This window comes from Felis catus, chromosome D3 (genome assembly GCF_018350175.1).
Source record: "Felis catus isolate Fca126 chromosome D3, F.catus_Fca126_mat1.0, whole genome shotgun sequence".
Lineage (NCBI taxonomy): Eukaryota > Metazoa > Chordata > Mammalia > Carnivora > Felidae > Felis > Felis catus.
Genome location: NC_058379.1, coordinates 28766850 through 28784617, shown reverse-complemented (window position 1 = coordinate 28784617; position 17768 = coordinate 28766850). Strand labels below are relative to the sequence as shown.

Here is a 17768-nt window from a genome sequence, read left to right as displayed (position 1 = left end):
TATTCTGTTCTTACGAGTAAGGTAACAGGTAGTCCTGGCTCCACTAGGTATTGTGTTGGCACCCACAGTGATCTGGTGGGAGGGACCGGCCAGAAGCTGCCAAGTCCCTTGCTTCTCCCCGAGCTTCTCCCACTGCTTGTTGTGATGACTCCCCAACAGTGAGTGGGACAGAGGGGTTTTTGAATCTGTTTTTCTTCCAGCTGTCTTGTTTTTGGGGCACCTTCTCTTTTTTCCTATTTCTCTTTTATTTATTTATTTTTAAGTAATCTCTATACCCAACAAGGGGCTCGAACTCACAACCGCAAGGTCAAGAGTCGCATGCTTTTCTGACTGAACCAGCCAAGCGCCCCCCTTTCTTCCTGTTTTTTTAAAAAGCCAATGCTAGACTTTGTTGTGTTTTATAAAATGAATTTTCTATATCTTGGTATAAAACACATTTTTGTTCTATTTTACTCTGGTTTCCCCAATATTTCATTTTGAAAAATTTCAGATCTGTGGAAAAGTTGAAAGAATATTACGAACATCTTAATACCAGTTGTTGACATTTTGTCATATTTCCTTTCTCTTCACACACACAGACACACACACATACATGCCTCCCCCTTTTGTTTGGGAGAGTACATTCATGTGCATGCCAGTAGGGAGGGATGGGTGAGGGGGGAGAGAGGGAGAAAGAGAAAGGGAGAGGGAGAGAATCTTAAGCAGGCTCCACACACAGTGCAGAGCCTGACAACAGGGCCCCATCTAATGACCCTGGGATCATGACCTAAGCCGAAATCAAGAGTCAGGTGCTTAACTGACTGAGCCACCCAGGCGCCCCCATACACGCCTTTTTTAAGACATTGTGGCACTTTATACCTTAGTCTTTTAGTGCCCCCCTCCCCCAGTGGTGTTCTTGTAAGGCTGGTTAGAAGCCCACCCGAGCGGGTGCCAAGACCAAGGCTGAGTGGTCAGTCCTGTATATGTAGTGTCCACATAGCCATGTGTGTGAGGAATTGTGCCTTTTGTGCCCCTTCCCTGGCCGTGGACCTTCTGGCCCACACCTTCTCATCTTGAGGGCCTAAGTCTCTGACCTTCTTCCTTCCTCCCTGGATTCTTTGTCCCTTGGGGTTTCTCATGGCTTCCTGCATGACCCCATCCCAGCCATTGGCACATTGGGAAGAATCGGTGCCACTGCCCTCATTGCATGCTTGTGAGACGAGGCTCAGGAGTGAGCCCCAGCCATGGCTACCTGATTCCCATTCCAGTTCTGATTCTGATTGTTTCAAGTATTGGTTATAGTTCTTGGGTTTTTTTGTTTGTTTTTTAAGTAATCTCTATTCCAATGTGAGGCTTGAACTCATGACCCTGAGATCAAGAGTCACATGCTCCTCCGACTAATCTAGCCGGGCGTCCCAGATTGAGTGAAATATTTTTTCATGGTATAAGTATTGGCCTCCTGTTTTCCCGAAAGAGTTTATACAGAACATGACCAGTGGTGGCCTAGGGCAGACATGGGCAGGCTCTCTTGCCCCTGTTTTTGCTGTTACTCAGCAGTGCTGCCCTTCTCTGCCTTTCCTGCCCTGCAGTGATATCTTCCAGGCCCAGCTGAGGTGCATCTTCCTCTGGGGAGCTTGCTCTTCTTGTCTTGCACCTTTTCCCAGCCCCTGCCTCTCAGGGCTAGCTCCTCCCTGCAGGCGGCTGCTGACCTCTTGGGGCTAAAGAGCTGGATGGCACTTTTCTTTTTTTTCTTTTTTTTTTTTTTATTAAAAAAAATTTTTTTTTCAACGTTTATTTATTTTTGGGACAGAGAGAGACAGAGCATGAACGGGGGAAGGGCAGAGAGAGAGGGAGACACAGAATCAGAAACAGGCTCCAGGCTCTGAGCCATCAGCCCAGAGCCTGACGCGGGGCTCGAACTCACGGACCCGCGAGATCGCGACCTGGCTGAAGTCGGACGCTTAACCGAGTGCGCCACCCAGGCGCCCCTGGATGGCACTTTTCTTAAGAGGCGCCCCCTACAGGAAACCTCCTTTGGTGTGCACTCTGTGCAGGGTTTAGGGATTGACTAAACCGTGATCTTGGGTCTTGGTTTTTTGGCTTGTGGTAAGAACTGTCCACTGTACTAATCTTTTGGCTCCTGTAACCCTCTCCTGCTTTGCCCTGTCTACTCCTGGGCTGTGTGTCAGATGGCTCAAGTGTTCTGTATTGTATGTGGCCTCTCTGGGTCATGTATCCCTCCCTGTTTTCATACTGTGAATTGTAAGACAGTCAACTTAACTCAATGTCTGTGATTTTGAAAATTTGAATAAAACTGATGATTTTCTACAAAGTGTGTATTGATAGAACTTCATGCCTGAAACAGAAAGTTCTATTTTCCACGAAAGCATGAAGCCCAGACACATCCTGGGGAGTTATCCCTTTTATGAACAATCTCTAATGCCATTTAAGCTTTTTCATAGCAGATAAAGAGAAAGGAAGTTTCCAAATTATTATTATTTTTTTTTAATTTTTTAACGTTTATTTATTTTTGAGAGAAAGAGAGTGTGAGCAGGGGAGGGGCAGAGAGTGAGGGAGACACAGAACCCAAAGCAGACTCTAGGTTCTGAGCTGTCGGCACAGAGCCCGACATGGGGCTCGAACTCAGAAACTGCGAGATCATGACCTGAGCCGAAGTTGGATGCTCAACCATCTGAGCCACCCAGGCGCCCCAGAAGTTTCCAAATTTTTAAAAAAGAGAGTTATATAACACAGGTATCAAAATTGGAGAGATTAGCCAACACACAAGCTTGTTTGTGAATGACAGCATGACGTGTTCAGTGAGACCTCAGTACAGAGCTCCAGAACACCACTGTCCCTAGTGTTACTTGCAAAGCAACAGACCATAGCCCAGGGAGGCTTTGTTTCCATGTCAGAGAATCTTTTTTATAATGCAAGTCGTCCTTAATCGCTCAAAGGGGACCTTGTCTGTAGCCCTCCACAGACATCAGCATCCATTCCCACAGCTAAAATACTTTTTGAATATGTGGGAAAAAAGTTGAAAGCACCACTTTACCCCTGCCCTTCCTTCCATATCATCTCCCCACCTCCCCCTCACCCCCCATGGTAACTATTTTCAAAAGTTCCTATTCATCTGTTTATTTTTGCAAATACTGGTCCTGAAATTGACAAATTGCTTCGTTTTTTTGTTGTTGTACCACATTGCCAAAATGTCATAAATGTGTTCAGGGGGTCTCTTTAGAGCTATTTTTGTTAGTTGGTAGCTGTCTAGTGGTTGATTTTGTGGGGGATAGGGAAAGGTGGGTTCTCCCACATTGCCATTTTTTCTATGAGGTTTTTTTTTTTTTTTTTTTTTTTTTTTAAATTTTGGTACAAATTTACTGAACCACAAAACCTACCCTAAACTCATAGGAGGCTTATTTTATTTTATTTTATTTTATTTTATTTTATTTTATGAAATTTATTGTCAAATTGTTTCCATACAACACCCAGTGCTCATCCCAACAGGTGCTCTCCTCAATGACCATCACCCCCTTTCCCTTCCCTCCCACCCCCCATCAACCCTCAGTTTATTCTCAGTTTTTAAGAGTCTCTTATGGTTTGGCTCCCTCCCTAATTTTATTTTATTTTTATCCCACTCAGTATACTTGGAAATATTAAGGAGTTTGGATATGAGATACTGACCTAGGCCCTTCAGGGGTGTGACATCATACATGGCATGGGTGCAGTGTTTTTCCAGTTGAAGCCTTTTGAATTCTGAAACACACTTGGGCCTTTAGGGTTTGGACCAGGGATTGGGGGCCTGAACAAGCTCATGTAGGGAATGTTCCTCACTGGACATCAGAGGGAGCTTACTGGACATCTGGTTATGGTATCCTAGCAGTAGAGGCAGCCCTCATTATGATTCTGCAGTGTTCTGTGGTGGTCATGCCCTGCATTTATTTTGTTGGTCCCCTGCTGTGATTTTAAGGATATACGATAAGATTTACCATCTTAACCATTTTTTTCATGTTTATTTTTGAGAGAGAGAGAGAGAGAGAGAGTATGCACCTGTGTGTGCAAGCAGGGGAGGGGCAGAGAGAGGGAGACTGTCTGAAGCAGGTTCTGAGCTGACAGCAGAGAGCCCAACGCGGGGCTTGAACCCACGAACTGAGAGATCATGACCTGAGCTGAAGTCAGACGCTTAACCAACTGAGCCACCCAGTTTTTAAGAGTACAGCTGAATAGTGTTAAGTGTATTCACACTGTTGTGGAAGGGGTCTCTAGAACTTTATCATCTTGCAAAACTGAAATTCTGCACCCATTAAACAACAGCTTTCCATACCCTCCTCCCAGCCCTACCATTTCACTTTCTGTTTCTAGGAACTTTTTTTTTTTTTAACATTTATTTTGAGAGCTCATGTGTGCATGTGCATACACATGCAAGCAAGGAGAGGGGCAGAGAGCAAGGGAGAGAGAGAAACCCAAGCAGGCTCCTCATTGAGCGTGGAGCCCCATGAACTTTGAGATCATGACCTGAGCCAAAATCAAGAGTTGATGCTTAACTTACTGAACCACCCAGGCACCCCTCTAGAACTTTTTATAAGTGGAATCATATGTATTTGTCCTTTTGTGACTGGTTTCTTTCACTTAGCATAATCTCAAGTTTCATTCACGTTGTAGCATGTGTCAGAATTTCCTTCCTTTTTAAGGCTGAACAGTGTCTCATTGTATGAATATACCATTTTGTTAATCCATTCATTTCTCAATGGATACTTGGGTTGTTTTGCCTCTTGGCTATTGTGAATGATGCTGTTATGAATGTGGATGTACAAATACCTTCTTAACACCTTCCTTTCAGTTCTTTTGGGTATGTACCCAAAAGTGGAATTGCTGGGTCATATGTTAATTCTATGTTTAATTTTTTGAGGAATTGCCATGCTGTTTTCCACAGCAGCTGCCATCAGTTTAACATTCCCTCCAACAATGCAGAAGGGTTCCATTTTCTCTGTATTCTCACCAACACTTGTTACTTTGTTTTTGGGTCTTTTGTTTTTGTTTTTGGGTTTTTTTTTTTTGGTAGTGGGCCATCCTAATAGGTATGAGGTATGGACATCATTTTAAAAGTTTTTCCCCTTTTAAAGTTTTTATTTTGACATAATTTCAGTGTTACAGAAAAGGGGTAAGACTATGATAAAGAATTAAGCACCCATTTTTGGTTACAAACAACAAAACCAGAAGGAGTGCCTGCATATTTTATTTTTCTTTTGGCCTTTTTTTCCCTCCCTAACTCTTGTTTTGAAAGATATCAATCCTATAGAAAAGCTGCAAGATCAGTGGAGTGAACACACCTGTGACCTTTGCTTAGATTCATTGGTTAACATTTTGCATATTCACTTCAGAGTAAGTTGCAGCTATGACAGTTTTACTGGAAATACTTTATTGCACTTCTAAGAATAAGGGCCTTCTCTGGTATATCTTTAGTACCATTATAAATCTAAGAACATTTGCAGTCATTCCATAATTTTATCTGATGTTCATATTTAGATTTCCCTAGTTTTCCTCAAAATGTTTTCTGTCTCCTCCCACCCCTCTCCATTCAGGATCTAGTCAAGGTCCACGCAATGCTTGGATACCCCAAAGAGTGAGTCAGGGTACCACAGAGTGGGAAAGCACCCCCTGAGAGTGTATGCATGGAGTAAAATATCTAGGAATTAGACATAACGTGCGAGTGTCAGGTCTGTGAGCAGGTGACCTATAAGACCTGCAAAGAGACCCAGAGGCTGGCTTGTGAGATAGAGTCCATTGTGTCCGTCACAAAGATGCTAGCTCTCTCTGTATGAGTCTAGATGTGTAATGCATTCCCTATAAAAACATCAAGAGACTTGAGGCACCTGGTGGCTCAGTTGGTTGGGCATCTGACTTCAGCTCAGGTTATGATCTCAGTTTGTGAGTTCATGCCCGGCCTCAGGTTCTCTGCTATCAGCACAGAGCCTGTTTCAGATCCCCTGTCCCTCTCTCTATCTGCCCCTCCCTCCCCCCCAAAGTAAATAAACATTAAAAATTTTTTATTTTATTTTTTTAATGTTTATTTTTTAGAAAGAGCACGAGTAGGGGAGGGGCAGAGAGGGAGACACAGAATCTGAAGCAGGCTCCAGGCTCTGAGCTATCAGCACAGAGCCCAACGCCGGACTCCCAACTCACAAACCATAAGATCTTGACCTGAGCTGAAGACAGACATTCAGCCGACTGAGCCAACCAGGCACCCCAACATAAAAAAAATTTTTTTTTAAATCAAGAGACTTTATGGGGGTGGGAATTGCACATACTGATTCTAAAGTCCAAATTTTCAAAAGCAAGCAAGGCCAGGAAATTGTTGAGAAGGTAATGAAAGGAGACTGGCCCTACCCTACGTTAGTTAATGCATGTAACAGAGCTGCAGTAATCCAGGCTCCTGGTGCCTGAAGAAATGTTGGAATGTTACTGGGAAAGATGAGAGGTTTGAACACAGATACAAGCCTACCACGAACTTTGTGTGTGGTAGAGATGGCATCCCAAGTGGGGGAAGGTGATGATGGGGTAGTCCTCTTGAAAAACATAAAGTTGGACTGTTTTAAAAATTTTTTTTTATGTTTATTTATTTTTGAGAGGGAGACACAGAGTGTGAGCAGGGGAGGGGCAGAGAGAGAGGGAGACACAGAATCGGAAGCAGGCTCCAGGCTCCAAGCTGTTAGCACAGAGCCTGATGTGGGGCTCAAAGTTAGGAGCCCTAAGATCATGACCTGAGCAGAAGTTGAACGCTTAACCGATTGAGCCACCCAGGTGCCCCTGTTTTTTTTTTTGTTTTTTGTTTTTAAATGTTTGTTTGTTTGTTTGTTTGTTTCAGAAAGAGAGGGAGCACAAATGGGAGAGGGGCAGTGAGGGAGACACAGAATCGGAAGCAGGCTCCAGGCTCCCAGCTGTCAGCTCAGAGCACAACACGGGGCCCAAACCCACAAACTGTGAGATCATAACTTGAGTCAAAGTCAGATGTTTAACTGACTGAGCTACACAGGTGCCCCCTGGATAAATGTTTTTGATGTTTTTCCCTCATAGGGAAGAGCTGTTTTAAGTTTGGCATAAAACTCACAGGCAAAAAAAAGAAAATGAGAAATTTGCATTCAAAACAGACAGACTTCTCCATGACAAAAGGCATCATAAAATCAAAAGATCTGAGGTAGAAGAAAAAATTTCAACTCATCCAAAAAAGGGCAGATTTTTCAAATTAACAAGACAGAGTCTAATAGAAAATGGACAAAGAATCTGGACTGTTCAGAAAGAATATAGAAATGACACTTTAAGGAGCACCTGGCTGTCTCAGTCAGAAGAGCACGTGACTCTTGATCTCGAGGTCGTGAGTTCAAGCCCTATATTGGGTGTAGAGCTTATTAAAGAAGAAGAAGAAGAAGAAGAAGAAGAAGAAGAAGAAGAAGAAGAAGAAGAAGAAGAAGAAATAATGGCACTTAAACACTTGACAAGATTATCTGTCTGGTTCATTATAAGATTTCTCCCTTAGAAGATTGTTAGTATGTAGGCAGTACTATCAAAGTATAAATATATATATAAACCCTGTGTCCCAGCAATTGCTTTCATAAGAATCCTGGCAAGCACTTAAGCAAAATGTAAGACCATCCGTCTGGTGAAATAATGGGAGATTAGAAGTAACCCAGGTGTATCCCAGCAGCAGGGGGTTAAATCAACCATGATAGCCTTTACAGGAAGAGGGGCAGCCCTATGTATACCAGTAAGGAGCCATTTCCAAGATGCATTGCTAAGTCAAAACGTGATGTAGAATACAAGGTGCATACATGGAGTGCCTCTGGGTATAGTGCTGCCCTGGGAAGAGGAACTGATGGCCTGGAGCAGAGGAGGAAGGGCTGCTAGAGGGAGACTTTCACCCTGTTGTATATTTTAAGTCATGTACTGCACATACAATTTACCTAGTCGAAAAATAAACAAAAGGTAAAAAATAGCTACTCTGTCCTCTGTATGTTGCTGACTGTCATATTTCAGCCCTGCTGCCTCCCCTTTCTCCCCCAACCTTCTTCCCTCTGAACAACTAATTAAGTGGCTCCCCACTGGGATGCCTCAGAGGCATCTCACTGATGGTAACTGTGCTCTCTGGCCCCATTCCTCCCAAGTCCCCATCAGCCCAGCTAACCCAGCCAAGGGCCCTGATTCCTCCAGTGCTCTCCTAGATTCGGTTCTTCAACATATTCTCCCTGCCACTGGGCCCTCCCCAGGCCTGCAGGAACCCTCCCTCCTGCAAAGTCTACTCATACCACTCTCCTGTGTAAAGTTCCCTGACAGTGCCTGGATTTTAATCCTGGCTCAGTCTTGACCTGGGGGAAGCAGGACCTGGCCCTGTCTTACCTGTTCACTTCTTCCTTGCCCTTACCTGGCTGCCTTGTTTACTGAACTCATCCTTGCCCCACGACTTTGGCACCCGTCTCCTCTACCTGGAATGCTGTCTGCTGGCTGGTGAGGTGCCACCCAGCCCCATCTTGGTTCCTGAGAGCTAGCCTGTCTCTGCTCCTCATCACTCTCCACCGCTCCCCTCTCCCAGCTGGGTGCTCCTAGATCAGATGCCCAGTTGTGTTTCTTCCTAGCATTTCCTCACTCAGAAATGCCTTGTTCTTTACTTGCTGTTCTCTCTAGCATCAAACTCCATGTAAGTAGGAATCTTACACTTTACTTGACTGTTACACCTTTGACTCTGATTGGTATAGTTAGGCGCTCAGTTAATATATTTTGAATGGAATGAGTTTTATTGTTTCCCATTCATCCATTCTTTCATGACATGCCCCGGGCTGCTGCTGTGATCCAGGAAGTATATCATGGATACAGCAGAAAGCAAGCTGGACATTGTCCCTGTCCCTAAGAGGCTCATTCATGACACCTTGCAGCCCATGATGGTGATTTCTAGGATGGCTGTCCAAATTTGTTCAGGAGTTTGTGGGCACCTTCTGTGGCAAGCATCAGTGCCCAGAGCACAGAGTGAGCTGATACTCTATTGCACGTCACTGCTGGGTCAGCCTCCCTCCTGTTCTGGATGCTCTCACTCTTTGCGGCCTGGGCTGGCATTCTGATTGATAATACATTGATACGACAACACTGTTTCATGTTTTTCTTTGCAGAGGGATGTTTGCTGGAGGATTGAAGGAGATGGAGCAGGAAGAGGTCCTGATCCACGGCGTGTCCTACAATGCCATGTGCCAAATCCTGCATTTCATTTATACCTCTGAGTTGGAGCTCAGCCTGAGCAATGTTCAGGAGACGCTGGTTGCTGCCTGCCAGCTGCAGGTGAGGCTGCCCTCGCTCCAGCAAGGCAGACCCAAACCCAGGGGTGTTCTGCAGGTGTCTGCAGGGCAGTGGTATGAGGAGGATCAGCAGGCGAAGATGCCAGGCAGCAAAAGAGACTACAGGTCGGGCAGAGGCTCTTGGGTGGCACATGGCTCAGCCAGTTCTGGGCGCTGAAGCATAGCTGCTCCAAATGCCTCCAGGTCCAGGCTCCTTCTCTGCCTTTGCCCTCTGCTCTTCTGCTGGTTCCTTTCCTTCTACCTGGCCTCTCTGCCACTCAGAAGATCCTGCATGTAAACACGGGGGCCGACTCTGAGGTGGGTATGTGATGTCCTTCGTGCCCCAGCGTCCGACAAAGCTGAGCTCCCATGGTTGCCCAGACCCTTTCTGCTCGTCCCCCCACTTGGCTTTGTCAGTCTGTTTGAAACCACTTTCCTTTTTGTCATTGAACTTTGAATAGTTGTTTTCCTACAGAACGCCAAAAGTTTTCTGAGGCTTTGACAGTGTGACTTACATTTTAGAAGGCTGTATTAGCTCGGCAGTGTGGGTACAGTCACTCAGGGCTGGGCCTGCCTGTGCCTTTGCTCTCAGGAGCCATCATCAGATGGTTTCCTCTGGCTGGAGAGACTTCTTGCCTTACATTTGTTGAAAGTGAAAATGAAATGCTATGGTGAGTTTATTATCCTGACCTTTTCTCAGGTCAGAGCATGTTTGGGGCCATCAGAAAGAATGCAGGTCCGGAAAACCAACCTGTTTAGGGGTGTCAGGAGGCCCCACCCTGCGTGGCAGGGCCCTGGCAGTTCCCTGCACATTCACTCACACATGGGCGGGTGGGGGGCACTTGGCCCGTACTTGTTGGGTTGGTTTGACCACAGCTCTTCCTATGCCACAAGTGGGTAGAGCCAGTGCTCCTGAGCACATTAGTGTCTCTGAGGTCATTGTGAGGGGTAGCACGGGATGGGCATCCCTGCTTTACCTCGAGCAGCCTGGCTTTTGGGGATTTGATTTTTAACATATTGGGATTCTATGCAATGTTCCTTTTTTTTTTTTTTTTTAATGCTTATTTATTTTGAGAGAGAACAAGCACGTGGGAGGGGAAGAGAGAGAGGAAAGAGAATCCCAAACAGGCACTGTAAATGTGGAGCCCAATGAGGGCTTGATCCCACAACCCTGGGATCATGACCTGAGCTGAAATCAAGAGTCAGATGCTCAACCAACTGAGCACCCCTGGTGCCCCTGCAGTTTTGTTTTTTGTTTTTTATTTGTGTGTTTTTTGGGTTTTTTTTTTTTTGTTTTGTTTTTAATTTTATTCAAATCCCAGCCAATTAACATGCAGCGTGGTAATGGTTTCAGGAGTAGAATTTAGTGATTCATCACTTACATATAACACCCAGTGCTCATCCCAACAAGTGCCTTGCAATGTGGTTTTTAAAGCAAGTTTGACTTGGCATAAGAGTTCCAAGTCCATAGGCCCACCAGGGTCCTGTTTGTTCATGTAGCCAGTGACCACATTCTCCCCTTGCTCTGTGCCTTGCACTAATTCAGGATCACACTGTTCGTGGTGTCCCCAGAGACTTGGATCTGAATTCCAGTGAGACTGTCACCACTGGGTAACCTCTAGCAAGGATTCCTTTCTCCGAGCCTCTTGTGGGCTCCTGCACTGGGCAGGCCTGGGGTGATTCCTCTGTGAGCTTCCCCAGCAGAGGGTCCACTGCTGTGACCATGAGGATGGAAAGGAGACAAAGACATGGCCCCTGGATTCTTCAGGAGCTGCTTCTCCGACCCACTGAGAGCTGTTTGCTCTCACTTTCTATCCAGAAACTGGTCCTCAGTGTCCTGGCCCGTGACAGATCAGAAGTAGTATTTTAGGAAGACAAGGCAAAGCAGAAGTGCCTGCCAAGGGAGAAAACAGGTGGTCAAGTGAACTTTTAGGGCTTATCAAAACACAGAGGGAATGGTCCATGTGGGGCAGACGCATTCCTGGCACTTGGCAGGTCTTCCTTCAGCTCTCATCTTGTGACCTGGCAAGCACTGAGTATCTCGTGAATGTGAAAAAAATAAAGGTAAAAAGATTTTAAACGTTTATTAATAAGCTTCACATACCAGCAGAATTATTGTATGTGCAATGGTTAATTTGTTGATGATAAGTGAGATATTCACATTAAAATTTTTTTTAATGTTTATTTTTGAAAGAGAGAAAGAGAGAGAAACAGTGTGAGTGGGGGTGGGGGAGGGGCAGAGAGAGAGGGAGACACAAAACTCAAAGCTGGCTCTAGGCTCCACACTGTCAGCACAGAGCCCCATGTGGGGCTCCTACTCAGGAACTGTGAGATCATGACCTGAGCCAAAGTCGGATGCTTAACGACTAAGCCACCCAGCACCTCAAGGCATTTCCGCTTTTAGGGCTATTCTAAAATCCTGTTTTCCTAAAGAACGTAGCAATGCTTGGGCAGCTTTCCCCAGAGCCCTCCCCTCTGTCTCCGCCCTGCCGTGCTCTGGTTGTTTAATCACCAGGTGGCCTCTAAGCCTGTGGCTCACTTCTCAGCTCCCACCTCAGCAGTGTTGTCTCGCTCTCCTTCCATCTCATTCGTTCTTCTGCATGATTGGACACGGGCAAGTGCCAGCCACCTGTGACCCCTGTGCTAGCTGGAGTCATGCGGGCCTCTGCCCAGGCAGGGTGGCTCCCAGCCTTTTGAGAACCTAGTGGGATTCCCAGGATGGGTGCTAGGCAAGCGTCTGGAACGCTCTGCTGGCAGTTCTTAGCGCATGGGTGCTTCAGGGCCATCTCCTGGGGAAGGGGGTGGGTTCCCTGGGCCTGCATCTTTGGCTGAGCCTGCAGTTGTGGGGGTTGTGGCAGGACAAGAGAGCTGGATGTTTCTAGAGAGCCTGGTGGGGGGGGGCATGAGTCCTAGGTGCCTTCCAAACCAGGGGTAATTGATACAGTGGCCACTGTGCTGCTTCCTGATTCTCTGGAGATTCAATACTTCTGATCTGAAAGGTTTTACTCTGTGCCAGGTAGTTCCTGGGTACCATCTCATCTTCAACTTACTGCTCTCCACTTTATTTTATTTTTTTTCATTTTTATTTTTTTTGAGTTAATTATTTTTTTTGGTTTTCTTATTTTTTTAATATAATTTATTGTCAGATTGGCTTAAATACAACACCCAGTGCTGATCCCAGCAAGTGCCCTCCTCAATGCCCATCACCCATTTTCTCCTCTCCCTCACCCCCCCATCCACCCTCAGTTTGTTCTCAGTATTTAAGAGTCTTTTGCAGTTTGCCTCCCTCCCTCTCTGTTTGTAACTATTTTTTTCCCCTTCCCTTCCCCCATGGTCTTCTGTTAAGTTTCTTAAGATCCACATATGAGTGAAAACGTATGATATCTGTCCTTTTCTGACTGACTTTTTCACTCAGCATAATACCTTCCTGTTCCATCCATGTTGCTGCAAATGACATGATTTCATTCTTTCTCATTGCCAAGTAGTATTCCATTATATATATAAACCACATCTTTATCCATTCATCGGTTGATGACCATTTAGGCTCTTTCCATAATTTGGCCAATGTTGAAAGCACTGCTATAAACATTGGGGTACATGTGCCCCTATAAATCAGCACCCCTGTATCCCTTGGGTAAATTCCTAGTAGTGCCATTTCTGGGTCATAGGGTAGTTCTATTTTTAATTTTTTCAGGAACCTCCACACTTTTCCAGAGCAGCTGCACCAGTTTGCATTCCCACCAACAGTGCAAGAGGGTTCCTGTTTCTCCATTTCCTCGCTGGCATCTATTGTTTCCCGAGTTGTTAATTTTAGCCACTCTGGTGTGAGGTGGTATCTCAGTGTGGCTTTGATTTGTGTTTCCCTGATGATGAGTGACATTGAGCATCTTTTCATGTGTCTGTTGGCCATCTGGATGTCTTCTTTGGAAAAGTGTCTATTCATGTCTTCTGCTCATTTCTTTACTGGATTATTTGTTTTTTGGGTGTTGAGGTTGGTAAGTTCTTTATAGATTTTGGATACTAGTCCTTTATCCGATATGTTATTTGCAAAATATCTTTTCCCATTCCGTTGGTTGCCTTTTAGTTTTGTTGATTGTTTCCTTTGCAGTGCAGAAGCTTTTTATCTTGATGAGGTCCCAATAGTTCATTTTTGCTTTTAATTCCCTTGCCTTTGGAGATGTGTCAAGTAAGAAATTGCTGCAGCTGAGGTCAAAGAGGTTGTTGCCTGCTTTCTCCTCTAGGGTTTTGAAGGTTTCCTGTCTCACATTTAGGTCTTTCATCCATTTTGAGTTTATTTTTGTATATGGTGTAAGAAAGTGATCTAGTTTCATTCTTCTACATGTCCAGTTCTCCCAGCACCATTTGCTAAAGAGACTTTTTTCCATTGGATGCTATTTCCTGCTTTGTCAAAGATTAGTTGGCCATACATTTGTGAGTCTAATTCTGGGTTCTCTATTCTATTCCATTGGTGTATGTGTCTGTTTTTGTACCAATACCATACTGTCTTGATGTTTACAGCTTTGTAGTAGAGGGTAAAGTCTGGGCTTGTGATGCCTCCTGCTTTGGTTTTCTTTTTCAGTATCACTTTGGCTATTCGGGATCTTCTTGTGGTTCCATACAAACTTTAGGATTGTTCTAGCTTTGAGAAGAATGCCAGCGCGTTTTGATTGGGATCGATTGAATGTGTAGATTGCTTTGGGTAGTATTGATGTTTTAACAATATTTATTCTTCTAATCCAGGACTGCTCTCTACTTTAATCGCTGCTCTTATAAATGAGGAAACTGAGGCTCAGAGAGGTTAAGAATGTGCTACAGATCTCTTTGAAGCCCAGGTTTAAACCCAGTCAGTCTGCAGTGAGCCCCAATCATCTCTACTATTGGGGGAGAGCAGCTGCGCCAGGCCTCCACTTCAGGAAAGGTCAGGGGCGGTGGAAGGGGGCCAGCTGTAAACAATAGCTTCGCGTCCCCTGTTATCCTCTGTCTCCCTCACTCAGACACTGTTCCCAGCCCAGGCTTGAATGGGGCTTGTTCTTTTCACAGATCCCAGAAATCATCCATTTCTGCTGTGATTTCCTCATGTCCTGGGTGGATGAAGAGAACATCCTTGATGTCTACCGGCTGGCGGAGCTGTTTGACTTGAGCCGTCTGACTGAGCAGCTGGACACCTACATCCTCAAAAACTTTGTGGCCTTCTCTCGGACTGACAAGTACCGCCAGCTTCCCCTGGAGAAGGTCTACTCCCTCCTTAGCAGCAACCGCCTGGAGGTCTCCTGTGAGACCGAAGTGTATGAGGGTGCCCTGCTCTACCATTACACCCTGGAGCAGGTGCAGGCCGACCAGATCTCGCTGCACGAGCCCCCCAAGCTCCTTGAGACCGTGCGTTTCCCCCTGATGGAAGCTGAGGTCCTCCAGCGGCTGCACGATAAGCTGGACCCCAGCCCACTGAGGGACACGGTGGCCAATGCCCTCATGTACCACCGCAATGAGAGCCTGCAGCCCAGCTTGCAGGGCCCTCAGACAGAGCTGCGGTCGGACTTCCAGTGTGTTGTGGGCTTTGGGGGCATTCATTCCACGCCATCCACTGTCCTGAGTGACCAGGCCAAGTACCTGAACCCCCTGCTGGGAGAGTGGAAGCACTTTACCGCCTCCCTGGCCCCCCGCATGTCCAACCAGGGCATTGCGGTGCTCAACAACTTTGTGTACCTGATCGGAGGGGACAACAATGTCCAGGGCTTTCGTGCCGAGTCCCGGTGCTGGAGGTAGGCATGGGTGCTTGGCTGAGACTTGTTCTGTGGGTGACGCTGTGGTGCAGGAGTTGTGGGCCTAGGAGGCTGCTTATGGAGTGGGGTCTGCGAAGGCCGAGGCTGTAGCCTTTTAAATTAATCTTGTGGCTCATTGGGTAGGTCTGTTTTGTGGAGTAAAGTCCAGGTTAATTTGAAGAGTGAGGGCTGTGGTGAGGCAAGGAAGAGGGGACCCAGCATGCTTCCTTTCGCTGTTCTTTTCCTCTCAAACCCACTCACCATGGGTCATACCCACTGTCTTGTTGGTGAGGGTCTAGGTTGTGATTGTGGACTTGGACTGGCCAAACACAGGGAGGGGACCTAGTTGCCAGGAACACTGGGCAGGGCAGCTTCTCCTTCCATCTCACCCTCTCCGGCTTTGACATGTATCGTCCAGGGCTCCCTCTGCTAGGCAGCTCTGCCCTCTGAAGCACAGGCGTTGGTGGAGGATGGCTTCCGGTCCTCCCTCCCTCTTCTGCAGTGTACAGTTCTCAGCCTATGGGACCCAAAAGGCAGGCATCGCTGAACCTCGTGCCAGGTTTCACCACCCTTGCCTGCCCTGTCGTCAGTGGTGTTGCCGGACATGGGGTCCTCCGAGGTCCTCTGAGGAGGCAGTTTTTCAAGAAGGAGTGGGATATTGTGATGTACTATATATGTTTTTGCTATATGTTAGGTCTATATCCACAGTTTCTGGTTCACAGCTCCCAGAACTCAGAATTTCCCAAGGGAGGAGAGTGCTAATTTTGTCTTGTTATGTTAATGAGGTGACTTTGGAAGACCCCAAGTGTAAGGGGGTGCTGGTTACTGGGAGAACCAGCCCTGTGGTTAGAGGGTTGGAATTTCAGGCCTACCTGCTGACCTTGGGGAGGGCAGAAGGGTTGGTGGCTGAGTCAGTCGCCAATGGCCAGTGATTTAATCAATCATGCCTATATCGTGAAGCCTCCATAAAAACCCAAAAGAGGGGGTTGGGAGAGCTTCGGGATTGGTGAACACCGAGTTGGAGGTGCTGGGAGATTGGCACACCTGGAGGGGGCAAGGAAGCTCCCTACTCTTTCCCCAGACCTTGCTCTATCTATCTCTTCCTGTCTGGCTATGGCTGTTCCTGATTTATATCCTTTTATAACAAACAGGTAATCTAGTAAATATGTTTTTCTGAGTTCTGTGAGCCGCTCTAGCAGGTTAATTGAAACCCAAGTAGGGGTTCATGGGAACCTCTGATTTATAGCCAGATGGTCACAGGCACAACCTGGTGCTTCAGAGTGATATTCTGAGCCAGAGGGGGTTATTGGAACCTCCAGTTGGTAGCTGGTAGGTCAGAAGCATAGTACTCACAGCCTGAGCTTGTGAGTAGTGTCTGAAATGGGGACAGGTGGGGTGGGGAGGCATCTTATAGACTGAACCCCTAACCTGTGGGATCTGATGCTTTCTCCAGATAGATAGTGTTAGAATTGAGTTGAATTGTAGGACTCAGTTGGTGTTCCAAGAATTGCTTATTAATGTGCAGAAAGTGTTGTGGTCCCCCCACCCCACCCTCCGCCACCGCCCTGCCCCAACACACATTGGAACTGAGTACAGAAACCCAAAAGAGGGGGTTTTGTGGACTGTCATGGTCTGTAGGATGCTTCCAGCTCTGTCAGTCTATGGAGCTATGATCTCACAAATCCATTTTTGAAGGCAGAACAAAGAAACCAACACAGATCCCCATAGCCTCAGCTACCATTAGGTGTCTAGGGCCCCTCCACTGTGCTTTGGCTTGATATCGTGGGATTTGGTGCATGTGGGAAGTCTCCATCTTCTGTAGGCTGAAGGAAAGCTGGCATTGCAGGGAGAGAGATTGCCAGCTGCTTCCATGGCTGTGAGGTACTGACCAAGTTCGTGTTCATGTTTCCATCTTTGGGGGTGGAGGTGGGATCTGGCCTGGCCATGCCCCATGAGGGCCCCAGCACTTCTGCTGGGAAGAAATCACCTTTGTTAAACTGATGAGACGAAAAGCTTGGCAGCTCAGTTGAGGTTAAACAGGAGGACATGCTGAGTACAGAAAGGAGGAAACAATACTTTGATTTTCTCTCTAACAGAATACCCTCCAGAGTGGGTGTGGCAGCACCAGGTTCAGCCTTCCCTTGAAAAGCCTCAAAGCTTCCTTTTTAGGGGCCTGTTTCTTTCACAGTGGGAGGGCCATAGCCACATCTCCCTGCTGGGGCAACCCACAGACCTACAAAACAGACCTCTCTAGGGTGTTAAGGTCACCAGCCTTTAGCATACAACGGGGTGGTTGTGTGCCCACTGGGAGGCCAGCCCTGGGGCTTTCCCAGAGGGCCATGCCCAAGGGCAACAGTTGGGTCCACTGCCTGCCCTTAGTCTGCCCTTTTACTGCTTTGATGTCTGTTGCACTCAAGACTAGTCTAAATTTCCCATTGGTGAACATGTGCTCTGAGTCCCAAGCCAAACTCTGGAAAATGCTAGTATCAGCACCAGTGTTTGATAACCATGGCCTCAAACTCCAGTGAGAAGGTTAGGTCACTGTGGCAGGTAGGGTTGGTGAGGCCTACCTGGCAAAGGGAGGTACCTCAGAAGGGTTGGGGTGCAGTATCTGCCTGGGGTGATGGGGTGGTGGTGAGGGCCCTGGTGTCTGTTCTCTCTATAGGGTGAGAGTTCCTTTAATCTCTTCATAGACTTTTAAAACTGCCAGATG

At 46.6% G+C, this 17768-nt stretch overlaps 1 protein-coding gene across 2 annotated transcripts in view; it reads left to right on the top strand.

Moving 5' to 3' along the window:
* KLHL22 (kelch like family member 22) overlaps positions 1–17768 on the top strand; it is a 40651-nt gene that overhangs the window by 7045 nt on the left and 15838 nt on the right. For both annotated transcript variants that reach the window (XM_023241683.2, XM_023241684.2), the window contains exons 3-4: positions 9135–9300; positions 14337–15055. In XM_023241683.2, coding sequence (XP_023097451.1) covers positions 9135–9300; positions 14337–15055 — 885 coding nt within the window. The remainder of the gene's footprint in view (positions 1–9134; positions 9301–14336; positions 15056–17768) is intronic.